Genomic DNA, 11889 nt, shown 5'->3' on the forward strand with positions numbered 1-11889 from the left:
TGCGCCTTATACACCGGAGCGTCTTATATTCCGAAAAATACGGTACTTATTGCCGTTAGTTCATATTGATTACCGTTAACGACATCCTTAAAAATACATCATATTAAAAACTCTGTTAATGGACTGAAAGGAAATCAACGCTTAAGTTAATTTTGGTATTCATCTCCTTTACCATCATTAAAGAAGTATAGTAAGTAACTAATCAACACTACTCATGTCATTAAGAAACTGATATCTTTCGTAACTAATCCGTTCATCGTGCATTGTGAGAAAGGGACATTGCTGTACGTATCACCGAAACCTTTCATAACTAATGCGTTCATATTAGATTGTAAGAAAGGGGCATTGCTGTACGAATCACCGAGACTTTTCATAACTAATCAGTTCATATTACATTGTAAGAAAGGGCATTGTTGTACGAATCACCGAGACTTTTCATAACTAATCAGTTCATATTACATTGTAAGAAAGGGCATTGCTGTACGAATCACCGAAACCTTTCATAACTAATCCGTTCATAATTATAGTATTTTGGCACTTGTATATAAAATTAAAATCGTAAATAATATTCAACGTTAAACTGGTACACAATTAAAAACATTTTATTTAGATTGTGAGAAATGGGCATTGCTGTACGAATCACCGAGATCTTTCTTAACTAATCCGTTCATATTAGATTGTGAGAAAGGGGCATTAATGTACGAATCACCGAGACCTTTCACAACTAATCCGTTCATACTAGATTGTGAGAAATGGGCATTGCTGTACGAATCACCGAGATCTTTCTTAACTAATCCGTTCATATTAGATTGTGAGAAATGGGCATTGCTGTACGAATCACGAAGACCTTTCATAACTAATCCGTTCATATTACATTGTAAGAAATGGGCATTACTGTACGAATCACCGAGACCTTTCATAACTAATCTGTTCATATTAGATTGTGAGAAATGGGCATTGCTGTACGAATCGCGAGACCTTTCATAACTAATCCGTTCATATTACATTGTAAGAAAGGGGCATTACTGTACGAATCACCGAGACCTTTCATAACTAATCCGTTCATATTATATTGTGAGAAAGGGGCATTGCTGTACGAATCACTGAGACCTTTCTTAACTAATCCGTTCATACTTAAGTAAGGAAGCACATTAAACTAATATATGGTAGGCAAACGACGATATATAAGCATAAGCAAAAGTTTTATTGATGATGGTACATACTACATGTTTCGACAGAACATTGGTCTGTCTTCTTCTGTAGTATGTTCCACCATCAATAAAACTTTTCCTTATATTTATAAATCGTTGTTTGCCTACCTATTATTAATCCATTCATATTACATTTCGATATGACCATTGCCGTAAAATCGCTAATTCAAATACACAATTTTACAGTCAGTATTTGATAATTTCTGATTCCGTAAATATGATTTAAATATTGTTTTGTACTGTGTCAGAACAAAGTATTCTGTTTCAAATTCGTACGCCCCCCCAGTGGCACAGCGGTATGTCTGCGGACTTACAACGCTAGAATCCGGGTTTCGATACCCGTGGTGGGCAGAGCACAGATAGCCCTTTGTGTAGCTTTGTGCTTAACTACAAACAAATTCATACAACCTTAGAATGAAGAGAGGGGCTACAAAGAGTTTTTTTCATTATTCGTTGTAGATCACATCGTATAAAATTCACGTTAATGTTTTGTGTGATCGCGTCTCTCGTGAAAAAAAAATATGTATAATGATATAGAATTGCCACTGACTCAATATAAATATGTTTGGTGCAGCAACTTGTATACAGAATATTTCATTACAGAGATCATCGTATCTGTCACGAACTTATTTCCCTGAAAGGGGGCTAAAGACCGCCTGGAGGTGGTCACCTGTTTTAACCAATACCACCACTATACACTAGTGTGTTGTCTGTCAGTCAGTCAGTCAGTAGACACTAAGGAACGCTTAACGTTGCAAATTGTACTGTCGTGACGTCAGAAAACGTGCGCATGCCATGAATCACGAGAAAAATTATACATTCTGTAGGCTACGACACAGCATGGCATATGAACTTCAAGAGCAAGAAATAAAAATATTTGATACTCTTAATTTTGGTTTTATTTACTCTTGAAACAGAACATCTTCGGGGACTTTGCGGAAGTACATCTAGTTAATTTGGATTTAATCTTGTCTTGTGGTATAGGGAGTCGGAGTATACCATATTTATGGCTGGGCTCAGGGTGAACCGGCAGAACGCTAAGTTGTATAATAACGTGGGTCATGCTCTTGAAAGTCAAGACAAGTTTCACGAAGCCTTGGAATACTTCCTTAAAGCTTCTAGGTAGGAATTTTATATCTTTAAACATACTTCTTATTTTCATTATCATGTTAACATTCAGTGCTAAGTTGAATAATTTTTTGTATAATACTTTACGAACCCCCACACTCCCAAAACAACAACAACAATCGCAAAACCATTTGTATTTTCATAGATCTAGTAGTTTCTTTTAATATAATATTTTATTGTATTAGCAACATGTATTATTAATATATTACAAATAATGTAAACGAACCACTGTCCATAAGCAACTACAAACTTAAACTAACCACATTTTAAGCGAGAAGTAAAGATAATTTATACTTTTCATTTATTTATTTTTTCTTGCAAAAAAAAAAGGTAATCAAGCATGGTTAATCAGAATACTTATTGAATTTGAAGCTTCCTATGAAATAAAAAGAACTGTAGTGTCGTGCATATAGGTAAAAAAAAACTTATTTTTATTTTTGATAAAATGCATATTTTATCTCAGGATAATCTTCATATTACGAATTATGGTTGGGAAAAGCATATCTTGTATCAGGATAAGCTTTGTATTCTTTAGGACTATAACTAGGGTTAAAATAAATAGCTATTGCAATTGAAAAAACACTAGCAAGCTGTTTAGGAATTTTCTGTTATAATAGTTTCTTTACTGTAATATGTATATAATTTTCACGGAATACTCTTAGATTCTCAATAATTTAGGATAGAAAGATGTGGAGAAATAAATTAAAAATTTCATTGACGTAATATCAGTACACAGTATGAAGATACGGTATCAAGAATAAACACCAGAAACATTGAATAAGAAATAATGCATAATAATACGACTTCTTAAATGATCCAGCGAAAATGTCGTTGTTGATATTCTCAAATCGTTAAATTTTTTATTCGTGTGATTTTATAATTATCTAGTAATTGTTTTCTTTCGAAAAAAAAAAATCTACCAAATAAACTCTTGTTTTTCGTTGAAGTTACTTGTTACTGATAGACCCCAAGTTATATCCATATCACTAAGTAAAATATTTTTAAACAATTGTTTTATCTAACATCCCAATGTTGGCTACTTCTGGCATGTACGCTTCCTTCCAAAAGTAATATATAACTGGTTCTGTTAAGTAGGTATCATAATGTTTTACTTTGCATACCAGAGCTCAACCAGATGACATTGGAGCGCATATAAATGTCGGAAGAACATTCAACAACTTACAACAGTACGATGAAGCAGAGCACGCGTTTTGGAAGGTAAGTTTCAAAAGACATTAAGTGCTGTAATCATATTTTATAAAATAAAAATTAGCCAGTATCCGGTCATTTTACCTATTTATTATCGTTGATGTTCTGTTATATCATTCCAGATTTTTTAAAGTGGGGTATTGAATTTCTAACGTTATGTAGATATTTCCAGTTACGTTGATATTATCATGAAAGATGTACTCCGAAATTATGTTTATTTCATGGTGTTTGAACTGTTACCAGCGACAAACCAATTTCCAGGATTACGTTGATATTATCATGAAATATGTACTCCGAAATAATGTTTATTTCATGTTGTTTGAACCGTTACCAGCGGCAAACCTATTTTCAGTTACGTTAATATATTCATGAAAGATGTACTCCGAAATGATGTTTATTTCATGTTGTTTGAACCGTTACCAGCGACAAACCTATTTCTAGTTACGTTGATATTATCATGAAAGATGTACTCCGAAATGGTGTTTATTTCATGTTTTTGAAATTAAATGTTTATTATACGGGGAACATCTTGAAACTCAACATTTAGTCGACTGTGTCTTGTATTTTGTCACATCAAAGGTGTAACTTAGTTAACTTATTTAGTGTATAACAATTGTCTTCTCTATTGTAGAGCAACTTAATTTAAAAGATAAATCAACTTTGTGTTGTTGGATTGTAGACGACTACCGCCATGTGTTTCACTATGACTTTTACATTCACTATTAAAACATGTAAAAACTAGACATTTAAAAATTGTCTCAAGGCCTACAAAGTGTATTTAAATATATACGTTCGAAGCATTGATCACCTATAATTTCCATTTAATTGACGGAATTATTTAGTTTTACGCGAAATTCAGACACAAAGAAAGGAAAAACGGCCAACATCAAAGGCGCCAAGGCCTACAAAGTGTATTTAAATATATACGTTCGAAGCATTGATCACCTATAATTTCCATTTAATTGACGGAATTATTTAGTTTTACGCGAAATTCAGACACAAAGAAAGGAAAAACGGCCAACATCAAAGGCGCCCACTATATTATCGCCACAGTCTATGCTTGGGTCCTACGTGGCGTAGTGGTCAGAGTGTTGGACTGAGGATCGAATAATCCATGATTCAAGATGCGATGCTACTGAATACCCTCCGCACATTTGAATAGTGATAGTAAATCCCGTTATTCTGTTCAAAGAACCGAACAAAGCTGCTGTGGCGACAGGTGCTTGTGTTTGTTTGTTACGGATTTCGCGCAAAGCTACACGAGGGCTATTTGCGCTAGCCGTCCCTAATTTAGCAGTGTAAGACTAGAGGGAAAGCAACTAGTCATCACCACCCACCGCCAACTCTTGGGCTACTCCTTTACCAACTAATAGTGGGATTGACCGTCACATTATAACGCCCCCACGGCTGAAAGGGCGAGCATGTTTGGTGTGACGGGGATTCGAACCCGCGACATGCAGATTACGAGTCCAACGCCCTAACCACTTGGCCATGCCGGGCTTTCTATGTATTAAATTTCCCTTTAGTAGTGTGCAGTTATTTTTGACCAACATTTGATAAATTGCTTTTAATTCTAAGCTAATTTAACTTAGTGTTCAAGTCTTAAATGATCTAGTTACTTTTCTTAAGCCTTTGTTAATGTGTGTCATTATTACATCTCATTTTGTCACATCAAAGGATTAAATTAGTTAACTTATTTAGTGTATTACATGTAATATGACATTCATTATATAGAACGTTGACTAATATTTGAAGTATATTATTTTATTATTATTATTATTGCTTCACGATTAGAATTAAATCAATGGCTTCCATAAAAAACAAACTATTTAATAAAAAATGAATTGAAAGTACAATTATGTACGCTGTTTCACGAGCCTGTTAAAAAAAAACAGGTCCCCTTGTGGGTCAGCGATAAGGTGATGAACTTGCAACGCTTGGATCCGGGATTCGATTCCCTAGGGTGGACAGGGCGCAGATAGCTTATTGTGTAGCTTTGCGCTAAAACAAACAAACAAAAAGAAAAACAGAAACATAATTTTAGTTCGTAAAAAGCGATAAATATACGAAGCGCATTTTATCGCATAAAATATTCAAAAAGTAATACATTAAATTAGTTAAATTTGTGTTAATACAACCAGAAGATGTGTTGAAGTTGAAAGGAAAAATGATTCGCTCTTCGTCATTCCTAGTCCTTACCTTGAGTGAAGTGAGGTTTGTGATGTGTATCCTATTTATAGGTTTTACGGATATATCCAGTTATGGCCTTAGCGATTTCAATGTCAACCTTGAATATTTGTGTATTGAATAAAAAAGTCAAAAGTGAAAATCTACGTATGTTTTCTATGTGTGTACAAAATGTACACATTCTCTCTCTCTCTCTCTCTGTGAGAGAGAGGTTTATAATGAAACACAAATGTTAGTTCTGAGCCTATACTGTTGTGATTGGCATGGTGTTAACCTCCTGTTGAAGCCGCAAGGCAGCGAAAAGTCGAAATAAAGAATGTTTTCACTAAGAAAGAAACAAAGATGTTCATTGCAGTTGAAGTATTGTTGCTTGATGTTTAAGTTATGTCGGTTGAAGTTCCGGAACACGACTATTCACTAATGATGTCAGAACCAGACCATTCAACTCTTTAGAGAAAACTAATTTACTTTCTTTGTTTTATATATATTTTAGAATGTTGTTGAGATGACATTTATCAAAATCACCTACAAGTAGTCATATACGTCTTGTTCTTTGTTAACCCCATTAACCATTCTTTAAAGTATTCTAACTTTGACTCTTTTATTCCGCTATTTGAAACACAGTTAAGAAGATTTTCGTGTTTACTTGTTTTTTTGTACTACAGCATTTTTTTACACATTAAAAGGAAAAGTTGTTAGGTACCTGTTGTCAATAACAAGCGTTTATTAAGCACCAGCATAAATGCTTTGATTTTCAGAATTTCGTCAAAGCTACAAAAAGAGTCAATTGCGCATAGCCGTCTCTGCTTTGATACGATAGATTAGAGTAAAAATAGCTAGTCAACAGCACCCTCTGCCAACGCTTGGGCTACCTTTATGTGATCGAATAGTGGCATTGGAGAGTCACACATATAACACTTATAGCGCATCTTCGTCTCCAAAGTGCAGAGTACGTTTCAGCGGCAACAGATCGTGAACGTGAATCCTCCAACTCGCTTTCCGGGCACACTGACCACTAAACCATGCCCGGGCACATCGTAGTTACTAATAATATTTACTGCCTGCTTCATATGTGTTCTGGATGTCAAGTTTAACTGGCCGCATATGCAAATGTTTTTTTTGCCAATAATATATATATAACCGAAAATGAACTAAATAACATTTTCCTTGTTAAAAAATTTAAACGAAATGTTGAAATGCAGGCGCATAAGTGAATAATGTTACAATAATAACAATTAAAGGACTGTTATTATTGTTGCCAGGGTGAATAAAAATTTTGTATTGGCAACTCCTAAATACTTCAGGATAATATGTGTAGCTGCATGATATTTGCAGTGAAACGTAGAAAAACATTATGATTTTTGTTTCTGGAAACTTGCTTCTTTGACAATTCCTGTTATATATTTAACGCTTCTTAAATTCTACCGTTTGTCAATGTATGTTATTTGAAGTAGATTTCGAAAACATCATTAAATTATTACGCTTGGAGTGCTTCGTTATTACTTAAATATGCTTTCGTGATACGTTGTTAAGGTTTTGTTTGTAAAGCCATAGAAGATTATACTTATATGGCTTTTTTTTCTTTCTTTTTTTTCAAAAGACTTCGTGACTTTGAGAATAAATATATCACTGGCTACTTTGTTTGTTTTGGAGTTTTTGTGACGTATCAGAAGGGTTTTTTAATACTAAACGTACCCACGCGATGTAGATTTAAAATGCAATTCTAAAGATGCACATTATAGATAATTATGACTAACAGACCTGAAATCAGCTTAGATTTAAACATTTGGTATTATTCTCTTATTTGAATAAGATTCTCATTATGTTTTGTAGGGCAGAAAATAATTTCTTTTATCGATTGCTGAATATGATATGCTAAAAGCAGACTTATTTCTAGATAGGCTGCACCATGAAAGTTCTTCTCTAGCACACAACTAATGTGCTGATAAACATGTGCAAGAAAAAATCATGCAAACATACAAATTGAAACATTATACAAATTAGAGCATCCTTTCATAAATTCCATGCATATACAGTATTTTAGCAGGTCTTAGTTTTAACTGTTTCTAAGCAATTGATGTGTTTGCTTATAAGCCTATTATGTTTCAGTACCGTTAAGCTTATATAATCAGTTTATTAGGCTTAATAAAGAGACCGGGTTTTAGTAATGTTATTGTAATTAGCAGTAGTTTTATTGGATATTTATATGCAGCTTTTAATCATATACTTTCTTTTTATCCGAGAGATTAGTAATAGATTAAAACATACTTTCATTTTAAGTGTTGAATAACAACAGAAAATACGAATATATTTTTACCTTTATCGTGGGAACGGTGTATATTAAAAGTACATATTATTTAAATCGTCATCTTTTTATTTAGATCATCACTATTATACATAAAGAACAGTTAATTGTCTTACTTCACTTCTATTGAAAATATCAATAATAAACTTTTAGGAGTTTAATTTTCATCACCTCTCTATCAAGGCAAAAGATTTGTTACCTCGACCTCGAGCCGGAGAGCCTTACAAAGCAAGAATTGCTCCCAATCATCTGAATGTCTTCCTTAACCTAGCCAATGTTATCTCTAGAAACAAGTCTCGCTTAGAAGAAGCAGATGCGGTAAGTTATAAATGCAGTATACTTTTTATGATTCTTTTCAACTATTTACAACAACAACAACAGACGTGTATTCTATTGTTGGGCGAGTTCGACTATTTGTTAAGAATAATGCCAAGTCAACGAATTAATTTGTTTCCTCTTTAACGTTTCTACAGGCTACGTATAGGCCTAAATTCACAAACAACGTTTCAACAGAAATTCTTCGCTAATGGTACTATGCCTAACTTACATTTACAGAATTTCTCTTCTAATCGATGGATGAACTTAATAGTCGTGTTAACTCTCACTACAAACACTGAAGTGAATCATTCACTAAATGCATCACTGAGTACTCATATTTTCAATGTATTCGTGTTACTCCGAGTTCCGCGAAATTTCTATATTTTACATCATCATGAATTTTATAGGTATTCTAGAACTACTTTTATGAACTTTCTAGATCTAACGTAATCATTGTGATTAATAGCTCCCCCTAGCAAACAATTAGATTATAATATTGAAGATAAAGCTTACAACAGTATATTGTAAATTTCAAGTACTGAGACAGACCACTTTATAATTACCTCCACTCTGAATCGAGTTGGACCATTTTTGAGGTATGGTCTGCAATTGGTTCATCGTTTTAGGCAGAGGATTACGATGCCAGATGCGATGTTCAAGCTCATCCAAAAATATTCAATCAGATTAAGATTTGGTGATTGTGTTTAGCCAAAGAAAAATGTTTTAGATAACTGTCTTTTTTTTCTAATTAACTTCCTACAGCCCAAATATGATGAATTATTCCATCATTGGTGAAGACAATCGACAACATTCGGATACGCTTTGGATTCTTTCTCCCTTATAAAAGAATCACAAGTTACAACACTTTCAATCAGAACGTTCTTCCATACTATTGACTGCTGTTTGTTGTTAGAATAACGCAAGCAAGTCAATTGTCTCATGTGATTTTTCCCTTAGTTGTACTAAGTATCACTACTAAAAACAAAACAAAAATAGTGAAACGTAATTCATCAGATCACATCTCACACTTTAAACCATTCATCATTCACAGTTCTTGTGTACCACCAAAATCACACTTCCTTGTTTTCAACGCACTCGGAACTCCTTGACCGATTCAGGTATCCTACAACAAACCTCGGATGTGTAAAACGAATTAATATGCAGGGAGTCTTTACATTTCTGCGCTGGAATAGACTGTATAGTCCTTACAACTAGTAAACTTTTCAAGTTTAACCCACATAATTTTTCTACTAATTTTTCTGTTTGCTCAGCTCTTAGGGTGGAGATGATGTTTTAGCTAGTCTCTTACTACGCTTATAACGTGGAGAGTAGAAATTCTCCAAAGTAGGAATATATCTTTGTTCGTAAGTTCCACGTAGGTCTTAGAGGCATGCTAGAGAGTAGTTTAACATGGATATCTACGTCATACATCGGCCAGGTGATTAGGGAGCTCGACTCGTAATCTATGGGTCGCGGATTCGAATCCCCGTCACACCAAACATGCTCGCCCTTTCAGCCATGGAGGCATTATAATGTGACGGTCAATCCCACTATTCGTTGGTAAAAGAGTAGCCCAAGAGTTGGCGGTGGGTGGTGATGACTAGCTGCCTTCCCTCTAGTCTTACACTGCTAAATTAGGGACAGCTAGCGCAAATAGCACTCGTGTAGCTTTCCGCGAAATTCAAAACAAACAAACGTCATACATCCGAGGTTTAATGTAGGATACCGGAATCGTCTGAGAAGTTCAGAGTGATTTACAACAGAGATAAATGCATTTTAGACTGCTTGTTGGCTGTCATATGCTAATTTGTGTATGTTCTTCCCATGATACAATAGGAGATAGTCTGTTACTGACCAGTGTTGGAGGAATCAATGAATTAGGACGTTTCTTGCACCTTAAAAACCCGTCTTGTATTGTTGTTTTTTGTTTGGTTAACTTTGACTGGTTCTATTGGTATACAGATGGCAGATGACTTTGAACGTCTGGTCAAAGAAACGGTCTTTGATAAGGATGCTCTTGTTAAACAAACGCAAACTATCATTTTCCCTTCAAAATCGTAGATATATTTATTCGCACTGTTGTCTTTTAAAACAGCCATACATTGATTACATCTCTGTATTTATTGGACTTAAGTGATCACATGATCAGTGTCCGTCGCAAATGCAAACATGTGTAAATAAATGGAGTATCGACAAATGTGTTTGGGGAGTCTTAATAAAGTATCCAGTGTGTATTATGCTGTGATTTAAATGTTATATAACGTCTTAATAAAGAATTATAGAACATTTATTATATAGTAGAACACGAATTCATTACATTAAACGTTTACAGAGTGTGGATGATCTTTTGTAATTATATATTGTATAACTGTGGACTGAAACGTTTATATCGCAGTTCATAACTCTTACATTTTGAAGATCGTTAACGCAAGTATAATGTACGTTGTTCTAACTCTGTTTACAGCTCTACAGACAAGCTATTAGCATGAGAGCTGATTATATTCAAGCCTATATAAACAGAGGAGATATTCTGATTAAACTCAACAGGTAATAATTCCATAGTGTTTGATATCAGTTTATACGCATGTCAGAATTACTGTTCTGTTGTTATATTATCGTAAGAAGATTAGAAGCGTTTGAAAAGTTATGTGCGTGTAAAGGTATCACGTTTTAATTGTTGTTATCATGGTATGAATACAGTAAGGTTGTACAAACTGCTGTACACAACCCTCTCTGTAACTCAGTATTAAACTAAAGTCATCTAACAAGTAATATTATTTTCTGTTCTATATGTAAGCTCTTCTTTCAAAATAGTTTTAATAAATTCACTATATAGTTTACTACTCATTAAGACTGCTTATATTTGTAATAATAATAAAAAATATTTTTGGCTATTTCTACCAGCTTTTAAGTAGTATAAGACACTGTGGTTTCGATCAAAGGCCTACTTCGGGTACAAATTAACGGTAACAAAGAACTGTTTCTTTTACTGTTAAGTTGTATTTGATGTATGCTTATGGCCGAAACGTTGTACAGTAAAATCATCTATGATAAGAGTGTTGTAAGCAGTTTCAGTTAATTTTCTTTTGTCTTGTCTTTCCTCAAGTTATGGTTACCACTCTTAGACAAGCAGTATATTTGTTAAATATTAGGTCGTCAAGAAATTGATGTTGCGTTTTGGAACACTTTCATTAAACCACCCCCATAAAACGTACATCACGTATAATAGTTAAACGAACAGCCTAAACGTCCGATGATCATCGTTTCCAACATGTGAACGTTGCTTCGTCACTTCTGGCGCGTAATGCCCGTGAAAAATTTTGGATAGAATTGTCACCGGTGATGAAAAATGGATTCTCTATGCGAATATTAAACGCCAAAAATAATGGCTCAGTCCAAGACAAAAACCATTTCCGACCCCAAAATCCGCAGAAAGTGATGCTTTGAATTTGGTGGGACATCAAAGGAGTAATTCATTTTGAACTCCTCAATCCACAGCGAACTGTCAATACAGAGATCTATAGTCAGCAA

General features: G+C 34.2%; 1 protein-coding gene across 1 annotated transcript in view; it reads left to right on the forward strand.

Annotated features, from left to right (window-relative positions):
• The window catches only part of LOC106460963 (transmembrane and TPR repeat-containing protein CG4050-like), a 28398-nt gene that overhangs the window by 1143 nt on the left and 15366 nt on the right, over positions 1-11889 (forward strand). The window contains exons 2-5 of the mRNA XM_013920724.2: positions 2196-2333; positions 3464-3557; positions 8224-8358; positions 10823-10905. Of these exons, the coding sequence (XP_013776178.1) occupies positions 2196-2333; positions 3464-3557; positions 8224-8358; positions 10823-10905 (450 nt within the window). The remainder of the gene's footprint in view (positions 1-2195; positions 2334-3463; positions 3558-8223; positions 8359-10822; positions 10906-11889) is intronic.

The sequence above is a fragment of the Limulus polyphemus genome, unplaced genomic scaffold (genome assembly GCF_000517525.1).
Source record: "Limulus polyphemus unplaced genomic scaffold, Limulus_polyphemus-2.1.2 Scaffold871, whole genome shotgun sequence".
NCBI lineage: Eukaryota > Metazoa > Arthropoda > Merostomata > Xiphosura > Limulidae > Limulus > Limulus polyphemus.